The following is a 26,307-nucleotide window of genomic DNA, read 5'->3' as shown; positions in this document are numbered from 1 at the left end:
TAGGGTGCTGAGCAAGGTGACCCAGTGTCTTGCACACTGCAACCCAGTACTGGGTCGCAACCCAAAGTTTGAAAATCACTGTTCTAGACTACAAGTGAAAAAGTGAAATAAAGCATGACCTAACACCACCACCTTAAATACCTACATGCTAATAAGCTATAACTGCACTATGAAAGTACAGAAAATAATGGACTGAGAGGGCAGGTAACAAAGTATGGTATTTTCTCCATTTAACTTCATGAAACCATTCTAGTTCCTCTTGAACTTGGAAACAGAAACTGCTTATTTCAGAAAAAGGATGGGATTCAATAAGAATCCAGGGATCCCTTTTAGAAGGAATCACCTGAAGGACAAATATTAACCTCTTTGTGATATTATTTAAGTACCGGCAACTATTATGTAATTAACTTTTTACAACAATGAAAACACTGGAGATTCTAATTTCTGACACACATAATCTGAAGTTCAATGTTAAGCGAATTGCCGTGATGAACAGTGTAAATATTTTCAAGAACAGCATACATTTCTAAACTCTGGACAAGGAAATTCCTGAGTCCCAGCAAACTATTGGCCACTCGCACCCAGCTAAACCCTTTCAGTGCGATACACCTGTATCCAGCAGCCACAATCATCAGCATTATGAGGGGAAGAGATATCCTGCGCTTGTGGCATACCAACCTGGTCTCTGACTCGGCCAAGACTTGGAGAGCAAGGAGAGCAATTGCTCTTGGAAAGCAATTAGGAAGACAAAGTGGGTGACGTAGTATCTTTTATTGGACCACCTTCGGTTGGTAAGAGAGACAAGCTTACACAGAGATCTTTGAGAAGAAGCTTGCCTCTCTCACCCACAGAAGTTGGTTCAATAAAAGATACTACCTCACCCACCTTGCCTCATTAATATTCTGGGATCAACACAGCTACAACAATATTGCACCTAACAAGAGGCAGACCATTCAAGCTTCTTCCTTACACAATAAGCCCCACTAAAAAGGAAAGCTAAAATGTGTTCATAAAACCTGTCCTTTGGAACTGTTGGTATCGATCATTATATAGTTTTTAAAGACTTAGTTTCATCTATCCTGAAGGTGAAGGAAGGAGCTTATTATTTTCAAAATCTCAATATTGTTCAATGAATTCACCCTGCTGGACCTAGAGGAAATAAGTAGAATTTTTAGTCTCCAGGACAGTAGACTCTCTTTTAGCTTTCTTACTGATAGCTCAATAAAGTTACCTTTGCAGTTACCAAATGTTACTGTACTACTTTTGATATGCTCAATACTTAGAATATCCTATTAGTTATTTCGTTAAAATATTTACTTTATACATATTTTCGAAGGCAAATGTAAACTTCATTGTAACTGCTATAGTAGAATATTGCACAGTCCATTTATACCACAAATATTTCAAGATTTCTTTGGTCTTGTGTGTTGAAATTTTGTCTTTTAGTCAAATAGTTAAAATAAGGAACTCCTGTATTAACCTTATTTTCCCTTGTATTTAAATCTCTCATTGAGAATGACTATTCAACATCTTTCACTCTGAGCATTTGTTGCAGCTGAAAGTGATTTTCTTCTTTGGTAAAAGTTGTCCTCAGGTAGTCAAACAATCTGGAGCAATAAATCCTCACTTCAACTCACACTCCAGGCTTTGCAGCAGAACAAGAGGCAAAACAATTGTTCCAAGATTCCCTTAACACCAGCCACCACTAAACTAGAATCTGAATTGTATTACACAGCATGCAGTTAAGATCAACAAAATCAACAGTGTGGCATTTTTTCTTTCTAATTGAATAAAATGATTCCACACTGGTAGACCATTAGTGGAGAAATCACATAACGAAACAAAGAGCATTAACACCAGAAAAATTCTTTCAAAAGTTTCAAAAATTAGTAGCTGATATATTCCTAGAAACTGTCTAAACATATTAAAGAAAAATGCATAGGTTTCTCACCTGTGGTAAATGTAACTGGAGACCCTCGCTGGGAATGGGCTGGCGAGATGGTGTCTGATCCAGCTGCATGTTAAATAAGGATGCAAGAGCTGACTGAGCAGCCCGAGCCTTTGCAAGCTTTTTGTTCCTTCCTGATCCTTCAAAAGTTTGACCATCCACTGCCACTGCCATCACAAAGTTCTTCGCATGGCTTTCTCCACTCTCTGAGAGAAACTCATACTTCAACCCTGGCCGCAGCTCGTTCAGAATCATCACAGGGTTCTTTCCACTGGTGGATGGGTATGGTGATGGTGTGGGCAGAGGGGACTGGATAAGACTACCAGCAACAGTGGATGAGGACAGACTGTAGTCTATACTGGAGCTATAGGATCCATCTCCATTGGACCCCAAATAAAAGGAATTGTCAGTCTGAACTGGTGTTTCAAATCCATTGAAAAGTGTGTCTGGAAAGTCTGCTTGGTCAGATGTAAAGTCTGTGTTTACAGACAGTGTTCTCCCCATTGCTAGATGTGCTTCAGATGCATTTGGAAACTGAACAAAAGATCTCAAAGCCTTTTCAGCAGCATGAAGCTTTGCCTTCTTTTTTGTAGGGCCAGATCCCTCGAACACCTGTCCATTAACTTCAACTGCCATCACAAAAATAGGGGCATGAACTGGTCCTGTTTGGGATAGAAGCTTGTACTGTAAACCAGGCTTAATTTCATTCAGTTGCATCAGAGCATTCTTTGGCAAAACAGGCCCTGGTGTTTTCTTCCTCTTCTTAGGGCGGAACTTGGAGTGTCCATTGCTGCCCTCCTCCAATGGGCGTTTTCTGCTGCTGCTACCACCACCATTGGAGAGTTGAGACCCCTCCCCGGTATTTTGCACACTGCCATCCTTAGGTGGAACGTTGTCCATGTTGCGGTTTTCTTTAACATCAGTGCTGCTTGAACCTGTGGTGCCCAGAAAGAGTAACTTACAATGCCTTCGTTGCAGGATCTTGTAAATGCAAAATTTATAGATTCCTTTATCTATCTTTGTAACTGGAAGTGATGTGTGCTTACAGGTTTATGTCTTTGCAGGACAAACAGAAAACCATAATTTTAATAACCCAAGAAATACCAGGTGCAGGTCTGAGTTACAATTCATGCATTTGACATTTTTATTAATACTGAGTTTAAAAGTTTGCACCATTTTTATTTTGCACTCAAATTACTTTTGAGACAAAAGATCTATTTTCAAATTACTTTTGTTCTGAAAAATGTTCTAAACCCAGAAAGATTATAATTTTAATCAACATTTTTGATACTTATATTTCAAAATCCTTCAATTAATAACTAATAAAATGACCATTTAAGATGAGTACAAGTGAGATATATGTCTTCATATTAATTAAAACCACTTCACTTTCATTTAAGCTCATGTTATGGCTCAAGCAAGGCATCTTACATGATTTTTATTTTACAAAGAGAAGTTATATAAAATCTGAGTAATTTAATTAATTTAATAAAAATAACAGGCTCTTTTTGTAGGTTCACTGGTTTAAGAGTGCATAAATATTGTATATACCTACTTCGTTTCATTTGCTTAAAACAACTCTACTTATATATCACCTAGATAGATGTTCAACTGTGTCCATTTGAACAACATTGCTCATTTAAATGACTGAGGGCTTGGCTACACTGGAGAGTTGCAGCGCTGGTGATGGGGTTACAGCGCTGCAACTCACTCTGTGTCCACACTTGCAAAGCACAGCCAGCGCTGCAACTCCCTGGTTGCAGCGCTGGCTGTACACCTGGTTTGCTTGGGGTGTAGCGATTCCAGCGCTGGTGATGCAGCGCTAGTCATCAAGTGTAGCCACCAAAAGCACTGTTATTGGCCTCCAGGGTATTAGGAGGTATCCCAGAATTCCCGTCCACAACAAACCGAAAGAATGGCTGAACTCCGATCTCCCCTTAGCTAATTAGCTAAAAAACAAACATAGCTGCTCTTTGCTCCAGTGAGCGAGCGAGCGGAGGTAGGGGAATTGCTTTGGAATGTTCACAGCTGTTTGCTTGAGGAGAGAGGGGAGGGGCAGTGTTGAGTAGCTGCTTATATGGTCTAAAGACTATTTAGGCTTGTATAATTTGCATTTAGTGAATGAGAGAGGGGGGGGGGAAAGGTCAAAACTTTTAAAATGATTGAAGGTAGGCACTGTGTGTCTTCCAGTCCTTAGAACTTGCAAGGCAGGGAGCTGAGAACAGTGTCAGCTCCAAAAATCCACTCTCTCTGTCTCCCCCACACTCCCTGTCACACTCCACCCCACCCCCCTCTTTTGAAAAGCACGTTGCAGCCACTTGAACGCTGGGATAGCTGCCCACGATGCACCACTCCCAACAGCGCTGCAAGTGCTACAAATGTGGCCACACCGCAGCGCTGGTAGCTGTCAGTGTGGCCACACTGCAGTGCTTTCCCTACACAGCTGTACGAGCACAGCTGTTACTCCCAGCGCTGCACATCTCCAAGTGTAGCCATACAGACTGTAAACATGCACTGCAGAGTAGAACGAGCCAAACTCAGTTCCCATATTTATTCTTTTGATATCAATCCTCAAAACTTGGAAGTAAAGCCTGTAATAGGCATAATTCATCTCTCCTCAGAATTCTGTTAAAAATTTATGCTTAAATTACATTGTTCTAGAAGAACATTTCATTTACATACAACTTCATAATTCTTTGCAAAGGGAAAGCAATTGCTATTATTTTAGACAGAGTTCCAATTCCAAACATCCCCATTAAGACACGGCAATCCTTTATTAAGATAATATTAGAAAGCAAGAAGATTTGTAATACATGTTCAGGTTAAACCTGACAAATTAATCATGTTGTACACTGCTAATTATTCATTAAACTGATTTGTTTATATAAAAACAAATTAAATTATTAAATTACTTTAACAAAATATTTCTGAAATTAGGAACTTGGGTGGTGATATCGTATTATGAGTTGGTTCAAAGAATTGTTCCTGCTACAGCTTTTAAATCCTAATTTTTATGATGTGAAGAAACCACTGTAAATAAAGAGTTTGAATTTATATTAGTCTATGTAAACTAAAATGCAATTTTAGTAGTTTAAGAGTTTCCAGCCTTTCAGTTTTAAAGATTTCAAATATCTAGCAATATAATACACCCACAATGATAACAGATTATACAAATTAATCCAGAATTTAAACAAAACAAAATGGAAATGTTCTTGCACTTGGATGGTTTTCAAACTTTTGCTTAATTTCCCCAAATACTGGTGCACACACACCACTTCAGCCAGTTTACAAAGCTGATGGAATGGTTACTAAATTTTCATTTATAACATCCTCCAGCAAAAGCTCGATAGGTTACTCCTTTCGGTGCTCGAAAAGAATAAAAGATCAAAAGAAAGAGCCAAAGTAGAAACATAAATGTTGTTAACAAACAGGTACTGGACAATAAAGATTGGTACAATATTGGCAAATAGAAGTGAAATAAATATTGTTGGGGAACACTCATATTCCCAAATTACTAATAGTTTGATCTTTAGAAACATGCTCTGGCAATTCATTTTGTCAGAAAAGGATTTCTGAAGCTGAACCTCAAATGGTATTGTACACAGTATCTACACCAGTGAATTATAATAGTCAACACAACATGTTAATTCATGAAGTTTTGTTTCGTTTATAATACTGTAGTACTGTTTTGAGGGAATTTAAGTAACATAATTTAATAAAACTACTAAATGAAGAGGGGATTTTTTAGCTGGAGTTGTGATCCTTTGAAAATTGTATCTTCTCTAGAATCATATTTTTGGATCACTTGGTCTGTATCGTGGTATCAGGAGTTGGCTATCAAATGGTACAATTTGTAAACTAAAGGGAAATGATTAGATATAAAATACTATACCATGGCCTCCATCTATACATTTATTTTCATTAAGGGTTCTAAAACAGTAGCCTACAGTAGCAAAAAAAAAAGACCAACTCCTGCAGGAAGTTGTGAAGGAGAATGTGGATCTAATCGTCTTTAATATTACAGTAGAACCTTGGGGTTACAGACACCTCAGGCTCCAGGGAGGGGGATCTGGGCTTCTACCCTGAGGGAGCACCAGAGCTCAGGGCCTTAAACCTAGGGGGAGTGCTGGGGCTTCAGCCCTGAGGCTCCGCTCCCAGCTTCTGCCCTGGGGGGGTGCCAGGGCTTGGGGTTCCCCAAAGCTCTGCTCCTGGTTTCAGCTGGAGTTTGTCTGTGCCAGGGCTCAGGGCTTTAGCTATGGGGGAAGTGCTGGGGCTGAAACTGGCACTCCCCTTGCAGCTAAAGCCCTTAGCCCCAGTGCCCCCCACGGGGCTGAAGCCCTGAGCTCCAGTAACCCCCACGGGTCAGAAGCCCTGAGCCCCGATGCTCCCAAGGGTCAGAAGCCCTGAGGCTGCCCCAGCCTGGAGCCCTGACCCCCACCCTGTGACTGCAGACCCACCCCCCCATGGCTGAAGCCCTGAGTCCCAGGGCTAAAGCCCTGAAGCAGTATAGTAATTGCTGGTTTTATTTGTCTCCCCTGCTGCCTGTTGTATTACTTCTGGTTTCACAGGGTGTCCAGCTGACTGGTCAGCCCGAAACCCTGGTGTTTGTATCTTTGAGGCTCTACTGTAATTTAATCTGGAAACAAAACCTTTTATATTTAAGTATTAATGTTTATTTAAAGATTATGGATCAGATTTTGAAAGAAGTTCAGACCCCTATATGAAGTGATAAGCATTTCAAAAGTGCTCAAAAGTGCTCAGCCTATTGTCCTAAATGGACGCCTTTGAAAAGCTGGTCAGTTCATAAAGGTGGCTAAATGGCAGCTGAGATCCTCTGAAAATCTAGCTCTAAATTAACTCATTTGAATGTGAAACTGGTACTAAAACATGATGAGAAGAAATTGGTTTATAACCTGACATTAGATCTTGTACTGCTGGTGACACAGTTTTCAACAAAATATCCATTAGAACCAGCAGCATGCTCAGAAATATCAATACCCACAACTATACTGGCAAGTACAATTCTTAGCTGATAGACTGAAAGAAAGACTTCACCATCTGAACTGTTAAAACACAGCACTAAGCAAAATGGATACAACTTCTTTAAAATTAGCGTTTGTGTTGACCAGGTGAAAGATGTCTGCTTGAACCTCTCCTTGGTGAGGATACACACTCTTCCAGTGATGACTTAACCACTGTGGTCAAGATTTTCAAAAAGTTAGACTCTAAACATGTATTTAAGCATCTACCTGATTTTCAAAAGTGGGGCACACCTCACATTATGGTCAATGAGAGCTGTTTTGTGCTCAGCACTTCTGCAAACTAGTTTAAATATAGAGATATACCTCTCTCATAAAACTGGAAAGGACCTTGAAAGGCCATCAAGTCCAGTCCCCTGCCTTCACTAGCAGGATCAAATACCAATTTTGCTCCAAGGTCCTAAATGGCCCCCTCAAGGATTGAACTCACAACCCTAGACTTAGCAGGCCAATACTCAAACCACAGAGCTACCTCTCTGGATTTCAACAGCACTCTGCTGGATCCAACTTTTGGAAATCTTGGCCACAGATAACTTGAGCATGAGCCATTTCTCAGACAAGCTATTTTGTTTATGTACACTAAAAAATATTCCAGGGTGGACAGGGGATTTCAGGCATTTTTGTAGTATCTGAGCTGGCAAAAATCAAGTCTGATAGGATCAGCCACTGACATTTTCAGCAGAAGAAGAAACAAGTTTTGCCACTGAAACTTTCTTTCCCCGGAGCTTTACTAAGTATAAGGCACCAGAGCAAGGAAGGAAGGTGTGCTACAAAGAAAACATTTACCTCTTTGAAGAGAGGAGGCATCCATTATGCATGTGCTTGTTTATTTTTGAGAGTTTCCTGGTCAAAGACATAGTTAATATGCATGCAGGTAAGGTGGTCCATGAGGGCAGTCCCCTCATCAGATGAGAAATAATGTTCCCTGTGTTCTGCCTCCCTTGCCTAAACTTCATCCTCTTGGTTAAGGCAAAGCTAGCAAAAATGTCGTCATCCTCTTTACTGCTGTTCTCATTAACTTTCTTGGGGAGCTCTTAGCAAGGGCAACTTCCCTGCAACAAGCGTGTGGAGCAGTGAAGAGACCAATCACACGTGTGAGCACTCTCTGGATGAGTTTTGTGGGAAGAAACTTGGAAAAACAAAGATTAGTAAAGCAGCAAGGGGATCCATCAAACTGAATTGGTTCGAATGCAGGGTGTGCTGCAAGGCCCATCTCTTCTCCCTCAGCCACAAACTGAGGGATAGGTCTGGGCAATGGGATGGATTTTGTGGGGAGAAGGGATTTTGAGGGGAGTTCAAATAGTTTTTGATATTTTGATTCTGTTTCAGGGTTATCTGATTTTATACTGAAGTAATTGATGGGACTTTTTATTATTATGAACATTTTTAAGGGATTGCCAAGGACACTCAGAGCACTGGATGGACTTAATGTGGAGCAGTAAAAAATTCAAATCAATAAATAAATTATAACTGTTTCCTCTGTTTCTGCTGTTATACCACCTTCTCCACATCTTCAATGCATAAAAGAAAAAAAGGCACTATACCGACTTTCACCTGAAATGCCAAGAAATGTTTTTTCAATTTTTTTCTGTATTTTAGAAAAAATATATAACCATTGCATTAAAATTTTGCACAACCAATTTGATGTGAGTTTTAGTCTCTGCAGGTAAAATAGATATTATAATTGGAGGCTATGATATTGCATATGTAGCAAAGACAGGCCAACCCAAGCTAGTAGTTTAATTAAAGAAAAACAGCCCAGAAGAATGAATTTTAATAAAATGAAGTCATTTTACAGCAGTCCAGCTTCTTGATTTCCCAATAAAAATGCACTGTAACTTCCCGTGTAAAATTGTATCTTTCCCATACAAGGCCTTGCTGTACTGTTAGGATGTCAGTACCTTTGTCAAAGAAAACATATGATATATGTTACCTTTACAATTTGGGGACAGAATAAACAAATGCTCATGTTTAAACAGCATTGAACAATTTACAGTAAAGCATAGGAGATTTTCATGCACAGTTCTTCAAGAGCAACACATATACACTACTTCATTATCATTCACAAAAAATAAGGATGGTTAAAAGACCAAATACCTTTAAAATGAGATAACTGCATAATAATATGGTTGTGGTATGTCTTTCTGTAGGTAATTAGGGCTCAACCCTGCACGAGGCTGAGGACTTTCACACCAATCCAACAATGCATTTAGACACGTGCTTAACTTTAAGCCCTTGAGTAGTTCCATTGAAGTCAAGGGGCTACTCATATTTAAAGCTACACACTTGTTTAAATGCTTTGCTGGCTCTGTGCCAGAGCAAGACTGACCCTTTAATGAGAACAATCTATTACTCTAAACAGCTGGGGACCAGAGCACTGTACAATTTTCTTCCTTTTCTTTCCTCCATTACTTGATTTCTCTCCTTCCTTCTTTTTTGTTTCACAAACCCTTATATCTGATCTCCTTTATCCTCCCTCCCTCCATTCTCCTGTATCCCATGTCCTCACAATTCCTGTCCCTTTCCCAGGTTTCTCAAACTCTCTTTCTTGCCTCATTTACCTAGTTTCCCCTCCTCCAGGCACACCCCAAAAGTAATAATGATCTCTGTTCCCTTCAAATCTCTTTCCATCTATTACCTGGCTAGCTACATGATTGACTGGCCAGCTACAGGCACACTCCTGGCGCACAAAGGCTCTGATATTTAGGGCAGATAAGATCTCTGTTGAGCCTGTAATCTAGCTGGAAGACTGTAAGAGACAGGAGCTCCTCTCTTACACTAACCCAGACCTCATATAAGTTTAGGATAGTCCTGTAATCTCTACTTCCAGTTCTTCTGCAGGCTGGCATTTGGAGATATTAGGTGGAAAGTACACAGAGCTAGGGGTGTTGGGACATCTAGAAATGTTTTTTGTAGGAGATAGTATGGTACACAGGATACATGTGTGTATGTTGTATCAATACAGTATACCACCCCCCCCATTTCTTCAATGCAAGCTGTAGATGTATTAATTGATCATCATTACTTCACTGCAGGTTCAAAGTAGGAGAAAACAGACTAAGAGGGAACATGCTGTTTTGAAATACAAATATCTTTGATGATTAGTGATCATGGTATGAAGATGTAAATCACATGAAGGGTAACTGGATTATGTGTTAATCAGATGTATTTGAAAGCTTCCCCAGTACGAAAATTCTTCTTTAATGAACACACATATAAAGTGAACTATATACACACAGAAATTTCCTCTCACTGAATTCACATCATTTCCTTATGCCACCTGCAGAAAGGACGATATTGTTTATTATGTAAATATACACATCTTACTCATATTTTCTTCATCATCTATATCCATTGTGAAATACTTTTGCTGGTTTCTTGACTGGCGTAGATGGCTTCTATCTGAAAGATAGAGAGTGGGTGATTTAAGCTTATATAATGTAAAATGCAAGAGCCCACATGATGAAGGCATGGGAGTCAGGAGAAGGGAGTTGTTTCCATGGTTCTCTCTCATATGTTCATGTGCAGTCATAGACAACTCTTTCTCCCTGTATGTCTTTCCCCCACAGAAAGGTAATGCTATTTCTCTAGCGCAAAGGTATAGAGATGCTAAGAACCCATTAATGTTTACAAACATTTTTAGATGGCGCACTGTCTAGAAGTGCATACTGTTTTTAATCTGTTGTACTTTCCCTGGTTCATGTACTTACAAGATATAAACTATGCACTCTCACTGGAAAATATGGTCATTTCCTTGTCTATTGTAACAACTATTTTAAACAATGTGATGAGTTAAAAGGTCACATGTGACAGCACCTCTGGAACTGGTTCAGCGAAGAGATGCCCCCACCCCCTCCAGCAAGCCAGAGGAAAAAGGACAAAGTCAACATACTGGCAACTTGATGCTGCAGGTAACATCAAGAAAATCCAGGCAATTTATGTGCAGGGTAGAGCAGGTACTACTACTTAAAAAGACAGTTCCTGGAAAGAGGGGGTTTGTGGTAAAGACTGGGTTTGAATAGACATTTGTATACATAAAGCCAATGTCATAAAGGGAAGCGTAACAACCTTTATGTATGCAGTAACAATCTCTCTCCTGGCCAGAGGCACAGACAGAGAGGTACAGAATCATTTTACCTGTAAGGGGTTACCAAGCTCAAATAATCTGGTTGGAATCTGACCAAAAGGACCAATAAGAAAAGAAGATACTTTCAAATCTGGGGTTGGGGGAGAGTTTTGTTAGTGCTCTCTTTGTTTGCTATTTCTCTGTATGACAGAGGGAGCAGGCAGGAAAAAACATCTCCTGAAATGAGCATCTAAGATTACAAAAGTTGTAAGTAAAAAGCAAGGAAATGCATTAGATTATCTTTTGTTTTAACTTGTGAATTTTCCCTATGCTAAGAGGGAGTTTTATTCCTGTTTTTTGAAACTTTGAAGCTAAGCCTAGAGGAGAATCCTTTGTGTTTTAAATCTTTTTACTTACCCTGTGAAGTTACCTTCCATCCTGATTATGCAGGTGCGATGCTTTTACTTTTTTAAATAAAATTCTTCTTTTAGGAATCTGATTGATTTTAGTGTCCTAAAGATAAAGGATCTGGTCTGTACTTTTATGAAAGGCAAACTATTATTCTCAAGCCTCCCCAGGAAAGAGGATGAAGGGGTTTTGGGGGATATTTTGGGGAAATAGGAACTCCAAGTGGTCCTTTTCCTGAGTCTTTGTCTAAATCACTTGGTGGTGGCAGCAATACCATCCAAGGACAAGGAAAGGATTTGTGCCTTGGGGAAATTTTTAACCTAAGCTGATTGAAATAAGCTTGAGGGGGGTCTTTCGTGCAGATCCCCACATCTGTACCTCAGAGTTCAGAGTGGGGAGGTAACCCTGAGAGCCAGCCTTTGCTCTGACATCCTTCTAGAAACTGTGCTGCTGAATAGTGATTGTGAAAACCATATCCGCAGAAGAAAGAAACAGATGCTGCTGTCTCTTCCCTACATGTGGACTGCCTGAATATCTTGGTGTTACTTGCAATACTTGAGGTTATGTTGTAAGAATAATGGTCTGGATTTTCAGAAGGCCTGAGCACCCATTCACTTTAATGGGAGCAATGGATGCTCAGTGTATTTGAAAATCAGGCCAGGCCAGGCAAGTCTATAGACATCACATTACAAGTGACAAGACCATTATAATACTACTACTTTGCACTTTTACAGCACGTGGTACCTTCTCTATGTTTTCCAGACATTTAATTATGCTAAAAAATCAGCATAAAAGACTCCCCACCTCAGCATATTTCCCATTCACTCAGCCCCTGTCTCTAAGAGCTCGGCCCGGGTGGGGAGAGTAGCCGGGCTCTCTCACAGAGACCCTGAGAGGAATCAGCCAGCGTGAAAAATGTCTCTGTACCACTCCCCCAGCTTCCTGCCCAGGCCCAGCTGCCAAGGGGAAGGGCTGAGCAAGCTGGAAGTGCCGGGGGCAGGGAGAGGTGCAGTAGGAGCAGAACAGAGCACTCATCTCTCACCAGCAGGCCAAGCATGTGGCTCATCTGCGACTGCTAGTAGCAAATATCTCAAATGGCTGAAGATCGGACACTAGATGGGAAGGGGTCTCAGTTACTACAGTGAATTCTTTCCCTGGTGACTAGCTCAGGGTCTAACTGATCACTATATTTGGAGTTGGGAAGGAACTTTCCCCCAGGTCAGATGGGAAGAGACCCTGTTTTTTGTTCTGCCTTCCTCTGCAACTTGGACATGGGTCCCTTACTGGTTTGAAATGGAATAAATGGTGAATTATCTGGAACTTGAAGTCTTTAAATCATGATTTGAGGGCTTCAGTAACTCAGCTACAGGTTATGGGTCTATTACAGGAGTGGATAGCTGAAGTTCTATGGTCTATGATGAGCAGGAGGTCAGAATACATTATCACAATGGTGTCCTGTGACCTTAAAGTCTATGGGCAAGTCTACACTACCTCTTAAGTCGTTGTAACTTGATACAGTGATACAGGCACCTACCAAATGCATGTATTGATCAAATCAAAGAGTGCACACATTTTCTTATAAAGGCAGGAAATGAAAATGTATGAATAATAAATATGGTTCCTTGTACTTCATCTTGAAAAAAACCGCGTGAAGCTCTCCATACAATGTCCACAGCATTAAAATAAAAACAGTAAAGGCCATTAGGGAGAGGGAGAGGAGAAGGAGGGGGTTGGGGAAGAGAAGAAAGTGAGCTGGATTTGTGAAAGAAAGAAGAGACTGAGGGATTTAGTCTTGGATAGAGAGGAGACACTAGGCATGGTGAGGAGAATGAGGTGGTTTGGAAGGAGAGGGATGAGAGACTGGAGGAACTGGGGGAGGAAGAGGAATATCATATTGATTAGTGCAGTACAACAGCAAACAGAATAAAACAGCAGAAAAATCAAAATGAAGAGTAAAGTGGTTTGGGATAAGAGAGGAAAGACTGGTGAATGTGGGAAAAGAGAAGATAAAAGGAGTATGGGGCAGAAAAAGAGGTTGGGAGATGAGGCATTCTGAAAGGAGAGATTGGGAGATTTGCAGAGAATAGGACAGTATGAGGCGTTTGTTGGGAAAAGGAGAGAAATATGAGGAAAAGGAGAAGAGACTACGGGAGTTTTAGGTGTTCCAGGAGACTGGGATGTGGAAGAAATGAAAGTTTAGAGAGAGGTGGTGTTGAAGAGACGGAGGAGTTGGGGTAAATAAAGAAAATTGGGGCAGGGAGGGGAGAATTTCACACAGAGCAAAGAGTGGAGGGGGAATATAAGAGACTGTAGCATTTAGAGGGACAGTGGAAACTTGGCACGCTTTCCAAAGATTGCTGCAGCAGAGGAAAGGAGCCAGACCACAATGATAAATAGGAAGAGAAATGAGAGGAGGCCACAGTAAGTGCTAAAGGTCTTTTTTATTTTTAAAACGAAAATGAGGACAAAGTAACTTGCGGTATTGGAATCTTTTGCAGGTGGCAGGAAAGGGGGGGCAGTAGTTTCACAGGGCCATGTCCTTTCCTCTCAACATTTGAAGCAAAATTCCTCTTCTGGGTGTGTATGTGATAGTGTCATCCTCTCTTACTTGAAAGATGTCTTCTCCCTCACCCCAAAACTACCATTACATGCCTGAGGCCACGTCCAGACTAGGAATTAAAATCGATTTTAGATACGCAACTTCAGCTACGAGAATAACGTAGCTGAAGTCGAATTTCTAAAATCGAGGTACTCACCAGTCTGGACGGGGCTCCATCGATGTCCGCGGCTCTCCGTGTCGATTCCGGAACTCCGTTCGGATTGATGGAGTTCCGGAATCGATGTAAGCGCGCTCGGGGATCGATACACCGCGTCCAGACTAGACGCGATATATCGATCCCCGAGCAATCGATTTTAACCCGCCGATGCCGCGGGTTAGTCTGGACGAGGGCATAGTTGCTAAACAGAGAAGGGTGTATTTAGATTAGCTGCAGTATTACCACCGTGTGTCAGGCAACCCCAAAGCAGGTCTATTAAACATGAGAACAGACAGTGCTAAACTTAAGCACCATCCAGGCTCTTAACTGCCATCTTTAGTTAGATCCATTAAGTCAATTTAGGCCTACACCCTGGGTTGAAGTCTTAAGTGGAAAAAAAAACAAAGGCCATATTACCCTATCAGCACGTTCAGCTAGATTCAAAAGTATGTAGGTATTCCAATGCTGAGCACAGAACCACCCAGCTCCCAGGAACCCTGCTGCCTACTGCAATTCTATGCCCTAAGCTGAGTGCTCAGGCTCCCTATGCATTATATGGGGAAAGCTCGGCACCTAAGAAAGGGATTCTCAGAAGCCAGCAACTGAGCAGGTAGTCGCCTAAACAAATCAGGAGTGAAATGCAGAGAAAAGGGCTGGGGCCTGTATGCACCTGACTTATGGGCTTATGGAAAGAGCCTCTCTCTACTCAGGATTCTCCGCCATTAATCCTCTCCTGGAGTTAGGCACCTAAGTCATGTCACAAAAACAGAAACCCCCACCACACACCCCAAAGAAAGGGGGAGAGAGACCGTAAAACCCTACTGTATTGTAGCCAACAGCTCAGTAGTTAGGGCACTACTGTAGGACATGGGAGATCTAAGTTTGAATCCCCACTCTGCCTGAGTTAGAGCACGGACTTGAATTCAGGTCTCCCACATCCCAAGTGACTGCCCTGATACTGGGTATTTGGGGAGAGGGCTCCCTCCTCTAGCCTGTTGAAGCTATTCCACTTTGTATAAATAACTAAATATTCATCGGACCAGAGGGAGGCTCTGTAGCACAGTAGCTAGGGCATTTACCTGGGACGTAAGAGAGTCAGATTCAAGTCCCTGCTCCATTTAAAAAGTGATTACTAACCTGTTTTATCAGTTGCTCTTTGAGATGTGCTGCACGTGTCTATTCCACTTTAGAAGTCAGTGTGCCCAGTGAGCCAGTCAGATTTTTCCCTTAGCAAAACCCATCAGGGCAGCGTATGCTGCTCCATGATGGAATAAAGGGTGGAATTGTCCCCAACGTCCCTCAGTATCAGAAAGACTCCGATATAGAGGTGAAGGAGGGTTGGTCATGAAGTGGATATTTGCAACACATCTCAAAGAACAGATTGTTTTTTTTCTTCAAGTGATTGCACGTCCATTCCACTTTAGGAGATTCACAGGCACTTCGTATGGAGGTGGGTTTCAAAGTCTACCTGAATAAGGACTGAAGAACTACTTGTCCAAACTTGGCATCATCTCTGGAATGTGGAGATACAGTGTAATGAGGAGTAAAGTATGCACTGATTACCAAGTTGCAGCTCTACAAACATCTGCTGTAAGTACTGGAGCCAAAAACGCTGTAGAAGTTGCAGATCTGGTAGAACGAGTTACCGTGGTGTGACAAAGAGGGAATCTTCTGTAATATTTTCATGAATGACAGTGACCTACTTGACTAAGAACTGCTACCCAGTGGACATAATAGGGCTAATGACATGATATGTTGGATCATCTGACAGTCTGGGGTGGAATGAATGGGTCCTTAAATGACTGGCTGAAACCAACCATATCAATAGAGTGTCTGGAAAGACAGTGGGAGCCCCAAGGGCTGATCAAATAAATCAGCAGTGGGAAACCTGTCCTTTCATCCTGTTCACACCAGAGACAAAGAACTCAGACGACCACCTAAAAGACCTAGTCCTGTCCAAGTAAAAAGCCAACACCTTTCTAACATCCAAAGTATGGAGCCTCTCCTTGTCCTTATGAGAATGGGGCTTAGGAAAGAATGTTTGTAAGTATATGTCTTGACTGAGGTGGAATTCCAAAACTACTTTAGCCAGGAATTTTTGATGCAGACATAAGAATACCTTGACCTGGGGAAAAAAAACATGCGTCAGGAGGGTCAGCCACTGACACTCAGAACTCTGCCACCCTTCTCATGGAGGTAAGAGCTACCAAAAATGATACTTTCATAGAGAGATGACGCAAAGATTAGGTACCCACTGGTTCAAAGGGCAGACCATCATCTTGTTAGCAACAGTTTTAAGTCCCAGGCAAGAACGGGATCCATGACATGGGGGTATAACCTGTCCAGATCTTTTAAGAGTCTGATATTGGATTGGAAAATACTGAGTGACCTGTTATAGGAGGGTGGAAAGCTGGAGACAGATTGATTGGACTGATTGGAACTAATTGATAAGCTTTGTTGTTCCAGGTGGAACAAGTAGTCCAAAACTTGCTGGACAGGGACCAGGACTGGTGAAATACCATTCTGTGATCACACTCGTGATCTCTGCTGAACAATCTGCACAGGCAAACCACCAAGCTGTTCTGAAAACCAGGAAGATGAGACTGAGATGTATTGCACTCGTGATACAAAACTCCCAAAGATGTGTTACCTCTTGACAGAGACCATCTGATTTGGTCCCTCCTGGTCTGTTTGTAGTGCTGTCCACTGGGACTTGCAGAGCCTCTCCCTTGATGTGAGGTATTCATCTATCCTGCCGTGCTTTTCTCCCTCACAACTCCTGCATGTTTATGTGTAGACCATAGACCCAGAATTTGTAGGTTTCCTAGATGAGCTCCCCAACCTACAGAAGAAGTGCCTGTAACCAGAACCAATGTGAGCAAGGGAGGGGTGAAGGGACCTCCCATATACAAGTTGGCTGGATCCACCAGTCCAATAAGACTAGTAATTCTGTAGATACCTGAATCAGCTTATTCAAGAAGTGATGAGCCAGGGAGCACACTGACTTTAACCAGCTATGCAACCTTCTAAGAAGTTTGGCATGCCAAACCACATATGTACAGGAAACCATGTGCCCCAGTAGTCTGATGCAGTTTCTTACTGTTGTGATTGGATAGGCTTTGAAATGTATGGAAATGTTCAACATTGTCTGGAATCTGGCTGAGGTAGGAATGTCCTGGCTACTGTAGAATCCAGGGGTGCCCCTATGAATTCTATCCTCTGACTGGGTAGAAGACTTGTCCTTTTTGATCATCAGACCCAGAACACTGAAGACGGATCAGATCCTGCCTTGACTGAGTTCTATTTGGAACCTGGATTGTTCTCATATAGCCACTCATCCAGGTAAGCAAATATTTTCACCCCTGCTTTTCTTAAGAATGCAGCCACTTCTGCAATGAACTTTGTAAATATTAGCGGGGCAGCAGACATGCCAAAGAGCAGGACTGTAAACTGATGATGGGTGTTGTTAACCAGAAATCTTAGGAATCTCCCATGGCTTTGCTAGATCGTCACATGGAAACAGAAGGCAACATACAAGGCACTGGGATCCAGAGAGGGGATAATGGAGGCCAGGATGATCATGTGAAGCCTTATTTCAGTGGCTCTCCACCTTTCCAGACTACTGTATCTCTTTCAGGAGTCTGATTTGTCTTGCATACTCCCAAGTTTCACCCCACAAAAAAACTACTTGCTTACAAAATCAGACATAAAACCACAAAAGTGTCACAGCACGCTATTAACGAAAAATTGCTGACTTTTTCATTTTTATCATATAATTACAAAATAAATCAATTATGCAGGAGGTCAGACTAGATGATCATAATGGTCCCTTCTGACCTTAAAGTCTATGAGTCAATTGGAATATAAATATTGTTCTCACATTTCAGTGTATAGTATATAACACAGTATAAACAAATCATTGTCTGTATGAAATTGCAGTTTGTCCTGACTTCACTAGTGCTGTTTATGTGGCCTATTGTGAAACTGGTCAAATATCTAGATGAGTTGATGTACCCCTGGAAGACCTCTGCGTTCCCTCAAGGATATAGGTACCCCTGGTTGAGAACCATTGCCTTATTTTCTTTATATATTTGTTCAAATTCCGCAGGCCTAGGATGTGTTTGAATCCTTCTTTTGTCTTGGGATCAGGATGTAATGTGACTAGAAAACCTTTCGCATGATGGAGAGGGGGAACCTTACAGCTTTCCAACAGAGGAGAAACTAGGCCTCCTGGAAGACAGCCTTGTGAGAGTTGTCCCTGAAGAGGGACAGGTGGAAATAAACTGCAGGGTATATCCCCGTTCCACAGTGAAGAGAACTCATTGAGCCGTGGTATTATTGGTTCAAACACAGAGGAAGTTGGACAATCTGCTTGAAAAAAGAAGGTAGGAGAATGCTACTATGGAACATTGTGATACTCTGTCCTCAACAAGGCAGTCAAGCAGACTGCTTGGGATTTCCAGGCTGTCTTGAATGATCCGGCATAGAAGAAAACTGAGGAGGTTGAGGTCTTCACCTGTGGTTCTGTTTCTCCCTCCGCCCCCCTCATTTTCTGGCTGGTCAGGCTACACAGATGGGAAAATGGGTATCTTTGGTGACACTGAGCAAAGAATTGCTTTATTTTAGGGAAAGGACTGTAAATTCCCAGTGATTTCACCATAGCCCATGAATCCTAGCCACTACAGTGCATCCATCTTCTGCAATAAGAGTGTAGGACCTTCAAAGGGAAGATCTTGGACAGGAGGCCCTACAACTGAAGCCACACACATCTCTGCATAGTTATTGCAGATGCCATGGCTCTGGCTGTGAATATGCAGCATGTAAAGAGATCCTAGCCACCAGTTTGCTCTCTTCTAAGAAGGCCTCAAACTCCTGCCTGGCATCCTCTGGCAACCTGTATGCAAACTTCAGTACATTGTTCCAGGGGAGAAGTCATATCTGGCCAGCAAGGCTTGATGGTTAGAGATTTATGATATTGTGGGCCAGCTGTGGAATAAACCTTTCTACCAAAAAAGTCTAGTCTCTTTGAGATAGAAAGACATCCATGATGTGCAGTTTCATTCACTGCCAAGACAGGTAAAGAATCTGGAAAAGGGTGTGTATAAAAATGTTCATAGACCTGGGAAGGGGCATGGTACCCTCTTTCAGTCTTCTTAGCTGTCGGTGGCAGAGATGATTGAGTTTGCCACAAAGATTTTGTGGGTTCTAGAATGGCTTCATTTATAGATAGACCCTCTCAGTAAGGTCCTGCTGAACCCAGTATATCCACCAGCCCATAGGAACTCTCCAGAACCACCTCAACCTGAATAGCAAGAAAGGTAGCTATTCCCTTCAGTAACTTCTGGTAGGCCCTGTAGTCATCCTGAGCAGATGAAAAGTTCCCAGATACCACAGCCTCAATAGGTGAGGAGGAGGAGGAGGAGGAGGAATTAAAGGAGGTTGTACTGAGTTGGATCAAGGGTCTGATCTCTGATCTCTTGAGGTTCCTGCTCTGTACCTGGGCTAAGGTCATGAATTTCCTCATCTGGTATTTGCTTGGGAATCTAGATGAAGGCAGAACCATGGAGGATTGTGGTGGTTGGGATGGACGCCCCACTGGTTCCCAGAAAGGCCATTGGTAGAATATAGAACTCCATCTGCTCCAAGGAGCAGAGTCTCTGGAACATCTCAGGACATCCAATGAGTATCAGAAGCACAATTCTTGTGATGAAGGTGTCACCTTCTATCCTGGAAGCGAGGGGCATGGGACCTGAGCTCAGACTCTGATGAGGACCCTGAGTCACCTGACCATGGAGGTGCTATACGAGGCAGTGCTGAAATCTGGTGGTATCCCTCTAGAGATGTCAGTATTGGGGATAGCATGTTGGGTTTACCCTCTGACTGTACTGTGTGCCAAAGTGCTGGACGCTCTGAAGTAGTCGCTCACAGCACCAAGGGCTGAAACTTTCTTGGAGGTAAGTCTGTAGATAAAGTCTGAGGATCAAGCAGTACCAGCTTGTTTGTCTCCTGCACTACTGGAGAATCCATCACCAACAGATAGAGCAGGTCCCATGCTGCTGCATAGACTCCAGGATCATCAGTACTGAGAAACTTCCCTGATGTGGCTGTTGTTGCGTCGAAGGAATAGGTACCACAGTGGGGGTTGGTCTCAATAGTTGCTGAAGATCTGGCAGTGGTCTCAAATGTGATCCTCACCAAGGCACTTTAAGCACCTGGAATGAGAGTCACTCATCCACATAGTTTTTTGCAGCTGCCACAAGGCTTAAAACCAAGAGACTGAGACATACCCTGATGATAGTCAATGGCACACTTTGTATAGAAAAGATCCAATGCCCAAAAGTTGAGAAATAACAAAGAAATAACAAAGAATACCAACACTAACTTAAATTAAGGTATAGTGCTAACAATTTACAGAACTATTACTAGAGGGAGAAAAATCACAGCAGCAAACTGACAGGTTCTGACTACCAGTTATGGGTGGTAAGAAGGAACTGAGGGAGGTCTGGGGCAGCTCCACTCTTTTTATCATTATGCGGCAACCCAGGTCAGGAGAGGGCACTTGCACCATCGTCTGACTCTGAGGTGCGCACACACCTAACGTGGAATGGGCACGTGCAATCTCTCAAAAAAGAATATTTATTTACAGGAGTCTCCAGTATAGGTTGGGGTTGTGTTCTTGAAAATGGCGATGTATACCGAAATGATGTATACTGGGGAATTTTTCCCCATAAGAAATAATGGAATAAGGGAGGATGTGTTCACAACTTCACCACACTCGCCTATGACAAAGCTCGTTTCGCCTAAACAGTGTATTTTTTTACAATGACAGGTTACACAGTACACATTTTACACATAAAACAGTGAATACAATAATATAGAATCCTACCAACACCATTCAAACACATAGAACATTTTAATACAGTAAATGCAATGCAGTATAAAACGGTGTCAATTACACTAAACTTGAGTAGGGGTGGCAGCTAGATTTTCTTGGGTTGGCTTTTCCGTGGCTGGCTTTTTGGTTGCAGAAGTCTTAAAAAAGGATTTTATCAAAGTCCGCTGTCCTCCACACATTGAGTTTGAGAATCTTGCCAGGCCTCTGGACAGAATGAGGGTTCTGAGCAGCTGTGGATGTCAGCAAGATTTAGGCAGCTTTGTGCATATCCACCAGCAGAAACTTAGATGCCTATAGGAATAGAGGCACCTACAGGTTTAGGCAGCAGCTGAGTGGTGGTTTTGAGAACATCATTTGCACGTAAATATTCAATTTAGGCACCTAAAGAGGCAGTTAGACACCTAATGGGCTTGATTCACAAATGGACTGATTTGGTATTAGAAGGAAGTATGGATTTAACAAAAACAGATGTCACAAACTGATTACATTTCAAATTTGAAAAATGGGACTTAGGAGTCTAATTCACTTGTGTACTTTTGAAATTTTTGCCTTGGATATCTTTCTAAAATATTTGCTCTAGTTCAACTGCAAGTTATTGGGCTCAATGCAGGAATTATGGGGCAAAATTCTATGGTCTTTCTTATGCAGGAGGTCAGACAAGATGAGCATAATGGTCCTCTCTCTTTGGCCTTATCTGGTTCAGAGAATTTTCATTTGCAGGGACACTAAGCATTTTGCCCTACTTCTGGTTATTTTACATATGGATCTTCAGTGTTATCCGGGATGGATACAAAATACACTTCAGAAAGATTCCTTCAGATTGTCCCTCCCTCAGATTGCACTCAGGGACAGCAACTTCAGGGAGAAACAGCAAGAAACCCAGTTCTTTCTGGCAAATAATATTCCTGAGCAAAATAGAGAAAGAGGTGTTATTGCAGGAATTTCTTAATATTTGATAAATCAAGAAGGCTCTACGCCCATCCTAGACTCAGAGACCTTAATTCCAAAGGGGAAGATCACTGGTTTTGTAAACTGGATCTCACAGCCATCCAATCTTGATTTAAACCAGTGGAATTATTTGCCAGAGGATGTTATGAAGGCCAAAACTATAACAGGGTTCAAAAAAGAACTAGATAAGTTCATGGAGGATAGGTCCATCAATAGTTATTAGCACGGATAGGCAGGGATGCAAAACAAAGCTCTGAAGTGTCCCTAGCCTCTGTTTGCTAGAAGCTGGGAATGGGTGACGGGGGATGGATCACTTGATGATTACCTGCTCTGTTCATTCCCTCTGGGGCATCTGGCATTGGTCACTGTTGGAGTGGACCATTGGTCTCAGCCAATATGGCCATTCTTATGTTCTAAAGGCTTCAAGCAATAAAGAAGCCACCCATCCCTAGGTAATTCACTCTCGAACATTTCAAATATCAAGACGATTCTTATGCTTGTGAATAGGCTACTTGGAATATTTCAGCTCCCTTCAGAAGAGAGTCTAATTACTCTGGAGTTTGACCATATTGAGCCACAATGAACACAACCCTTTCACCAAAGAGGTTGTTCCATCACATAGTAGGTCCACCAGCTTCTCATGTATTCCAGGTCCAATGAACACAAGTATAATGATATCATTGTCAGCTACTCTTACAAGCATCAAATGACATCCACACAACAGGCCTGCTCCAGTGCACATCCTCACAGGTCACAGTGGTAAGACACCTTTATGGATTCTTTTTCCAGAAGAAACATGAAGACATGCTCTTTTTCCAAAGCTCAAACTGAGACAGAAGGGGCATGTTCCATGCACCAAACACCTCACAACACTTATACATGACATCTGAAAGATCAGAGGGCTTAACCCAGTGCCCATGCGCTAGCTGTACAGAATGGACAGCAGCTACCCATTCACTGTTAACATCCATACTCTTACAGTGCTATTTAATCTATGTCAGCACAATTCAATCATCTTCTGAGAAGTGTTCAGTTAATCTCATCCATCTCTCTTTTTCATTTCTTCTCTAGGGTACTACTCTTTAGAGAAAAAATCCAGTATCTACCTGGGACAGTATACTGTTAACCAATGGTAGCAATTTTGGATCCAATCACTACTGGAAATAACATATCAAGTAAATCAAAGAATGGCTTAGAACAGTGGTCCCCAACGCAGTGGCCGTGGGCGCCATGGCGCCCGCTGGGGCATTTATGTGTGCCCGCCTAGTGCCCATCAGGGGAGAGAAGCAGCGGCCCTGTGCCTGCCAGGGACAGAGAACTCCGGGGCTGTAGGCTGTGGGCGCCGGTGTTCTCTGTTCCCGGCAGGCGTGTGGCCTGCCTAGTGCCCAGAATGGGAGAGAAGCCGGGGCCCTGCGCCTGCCAGGGACAGAGAACTCCAGGGCTGCAGGCTGTGAGCACCGGTGTTCTCGGTCCCCAACAGGCACGGGGCCCACCTAGTGCCCAGCAGGGGAGAGAAGCCGGGACCTGCACCTGCTGGGGAAAGAACTCCGGGGCTGCAGGCTTCATTTTATGTTAAAGTAAGAATAATAAATATATTTGGACCAGCAGTCCAACTATATTTTACTTTTTTAAAACAAATAAGTTGAAAACTGTTTATGATACTTATTTTGTAAAAACTCCTTAATTTTTCTTACAGGTAGATAAAAAAGAGCAAACTCACATGGTAGAGTGAAAGAGTAATTGCCAAATAATTTAATTAATACCTTTTACATGTAAATTACTCTTTTTATCTTATGGAGTCATATATTATGTAATATTAAATATGATTTTTTTTGTATTATTTAATGTACAAATACAAAATAAGCCTTGAAAAATTGTTGACGCCCACCACAGTCTTCTGAAAACATGAATGTGCTACTGGCCAGGAAAAGGTTGGGGACAACTGGCTTAGAAAATGTAGCCCACAGAATGCTGACTGAGCACTTTTTCGCTCCACTCTGAAATGTAGGGAGACAAAATGGGGAAAAAACTTTCATTTTCAAGAAAAATGAAAGCTTCCAAAAGTTATTTTATTCCAGTGCTGACATCTAACAGCAGAATTTTTGAGAGTGAATATTAGTACTATGATGTGGTGTTTGTATTCAAAGTCACACAATGAGATTTCTAAACGGTAAATGGTAAAACAATAAGACTTAAGTGTTATTATGAAGGCTGATGTGTATTTTGGGGGGTCATTTATCATATTCTACCTTTATCTACTAATCTAAATGTCCAAATTTATCTGAGCTATTGGAGGATGACAGCAATTATTAGTGTAGTAGCAATTATTAGTGTATTAAAGATTAATCGGTAGGTATCTTAAAAAATGAAGAAAAAAATACAGTCGCTGCTTCATTTATATCAATGAACAACTGTTTCAAAACTGCATGTAGTGATGAATGATCATAATTTCATTTTGAATCTCATGTGCTTGTTAGGGTAGGTCTAAAACCAGTCCTTTTAATTAAAAAAGCAAAAATGCTTAAATATCGAGATACAGTGATTAGTACTTTTCATTTACCTTCCGCAATAAAGAGGATTGTTTACACTGCTTACTTTGGCTTTCTGAAAGCTTTTGCTCATTCCTCATCCCTCACATGTTGGGCCACATACACAAACATGATGAGAACAAAGTCTAGAAGCTGAAATATAATATTTTAAATTTAGAAAGTGATAAACAGAATATGAAAGAACTTCGAAAATCCTTGTCTCATCTTTCCACTCTTTCCTCCCACAATTTCCTGCAGTTGCAAAATTTTTACAGGTCAAGGCAGATCAGCAAAATAAAACCACTGTATCAACACCATATGTACACAGCTATATGTGAGTGAAAAAAGCCTCAAGTCAGAGACTTATCTTATTCATACTGAGAAACCTTGGAGTAGAAGGGTGTAGAATTCACTGAGGCACATCAGACCTATACAGGGGAGGATAAATTTCTATGAGTATCTCTAATTTTTAGGAAAAATTAACATATACCTGGTAAATAAGGGCCCTGAGATTTATTTAAAAAATAGTTTTTATAAAAATAGCATAACTAGTGACTCTGGATCAAATTCCCGATAGCATCATGTTGACTAATATGCTGGGTAGCATATACATATAAACCATATTAATAATATGTGTTCTCAGCACCACACATATATTAGTATGCATTAAGCACCAATAACAAACACAAATACTGAAACAATGATATAGGCTAAAGTGGACTACACCGTAAACCTATTCATTTATGCTAAGTATCCCATAACACTTTGCATTTGTTGAAGCAAGAATTTCAAACAAGCAGATAGGAAACCTGTCAAAATCAAGATGCATTTGTTCTATGTCATAGTACCTTCACTGGCCAGTATGTGGAATGCTAGTACCCAAAACAAAGATAAGTAAGGAACAAAACAGTAAGTTAGAGAAGTGGACAAACTGATGGGTTAGATTTCAGTGACACGTAAAGAGGTATAACTTGTAAAAATCATCATATAACTAATACCAGCTGAAATGTGTAACGTGGGGAGCACACTTTGTGCCTAAGAGGAATGCAACATCGCTGCATGGGACTGCTCTTTGGAGATTGGCATCGCATAAAATTGTTTTCCTATACCATATTAATAAACCTGATTTACATTGGTTATTCATTCTCCAGTATATTTCAAAACAAATCAAAGTGTGGTCAATCAATTGACTATACAATTTCTCAACAATTAGTACATAAAAAGCAGCAGTTCATTTACTCAGAGTAGCCTGTCTATCAATACAGCATTTCTAACATGGCCAAAGTTAAAGAGAGTGATTTTGACTCAAAACTTTAAAAAATTACATCAGGGCTCTAAAAATGTACTCCAAAACTAAATACATCAGCTAGGGGAACAGTCTCCAGAGCATAGGATGGATTCTGATAGCTTTGTAAATTTAAATAAACTTCTATACTACACTCCCAGATGAGTGCACTAATCACTGGGCTAGAGAATACCCTGGGGTGGCTGTGTCTCATTCTCTCCTGTTAAAGTTGATCCACTTTGTATAAAATAACTTGAGTACTCACTGGCCAGAAAGCACATGACAATGACCCTCTCTAGTCCAGCAGCTACATCACTCACCCAGCAGATGGGAGACCCAAGTTCAAATCCCCAATTCACATCAAGCAGAGATGAGGAAGTGAACTAATGCTTCTCACATCCCAGTTGAGCACCCTAGCTACTGGGCAATAGGGG

General features: G+C 41.5%; 1 protein-coding gene across 9 annotated transcripts in view; it reads right to left on the bottom strand.

Moving 5' to 3' along the window:
* ADARB1 (adenosine deaminase RNA specific B1) overlaps nucleotides 1-26,307 on the bottom strand; it is a 270,641-nt gene that overhangs the window by 76,367 nt on the left and 167,967 nt on the right. For all 9 annotated transcript variants that reach the window (XM_030580007.1, XM_030580000.1, XM_030580006.1 and 6 more), the window contains 2 exons: nucleotides 10,315-10,389; nucleotides 1,952-2,883 (listed from right to left, as the gene is read on the bottom strand). In XM_030580007.1, coding sequence (XP_030435867.1) covers nucleotides 1,952-2,883; nucleotides 10,315-10,342 — 960 coding nt within the window. In that variant the 5' untranslated portion in view covers nucleotides 10,343-10,389. The remainder of the gene's footprint in view (nucleotides 1-1,951; nucleotides 2,884-10,314; nucleotides 10,390-26,307) is intronic.

The sequence above is a fragment of the Gopherus evgoodei genome, chromosome 11 (genome assembly GCF_007399415.2).
Source record: "Gopherus evgoodei ecotype Sinaloan lineage chromosome 11, rGopEvg1_v1.p, whole genome shotgun sequence".
Taxonomy (NCBI): Eukaryota; Metazoa; Chordata; order Testudines; family Testudinidae; genus Gopherus; species Gopherus evgoodei.
This window is presented reverse-complemented; position numbering and strand designations above follow the sequence as displayed.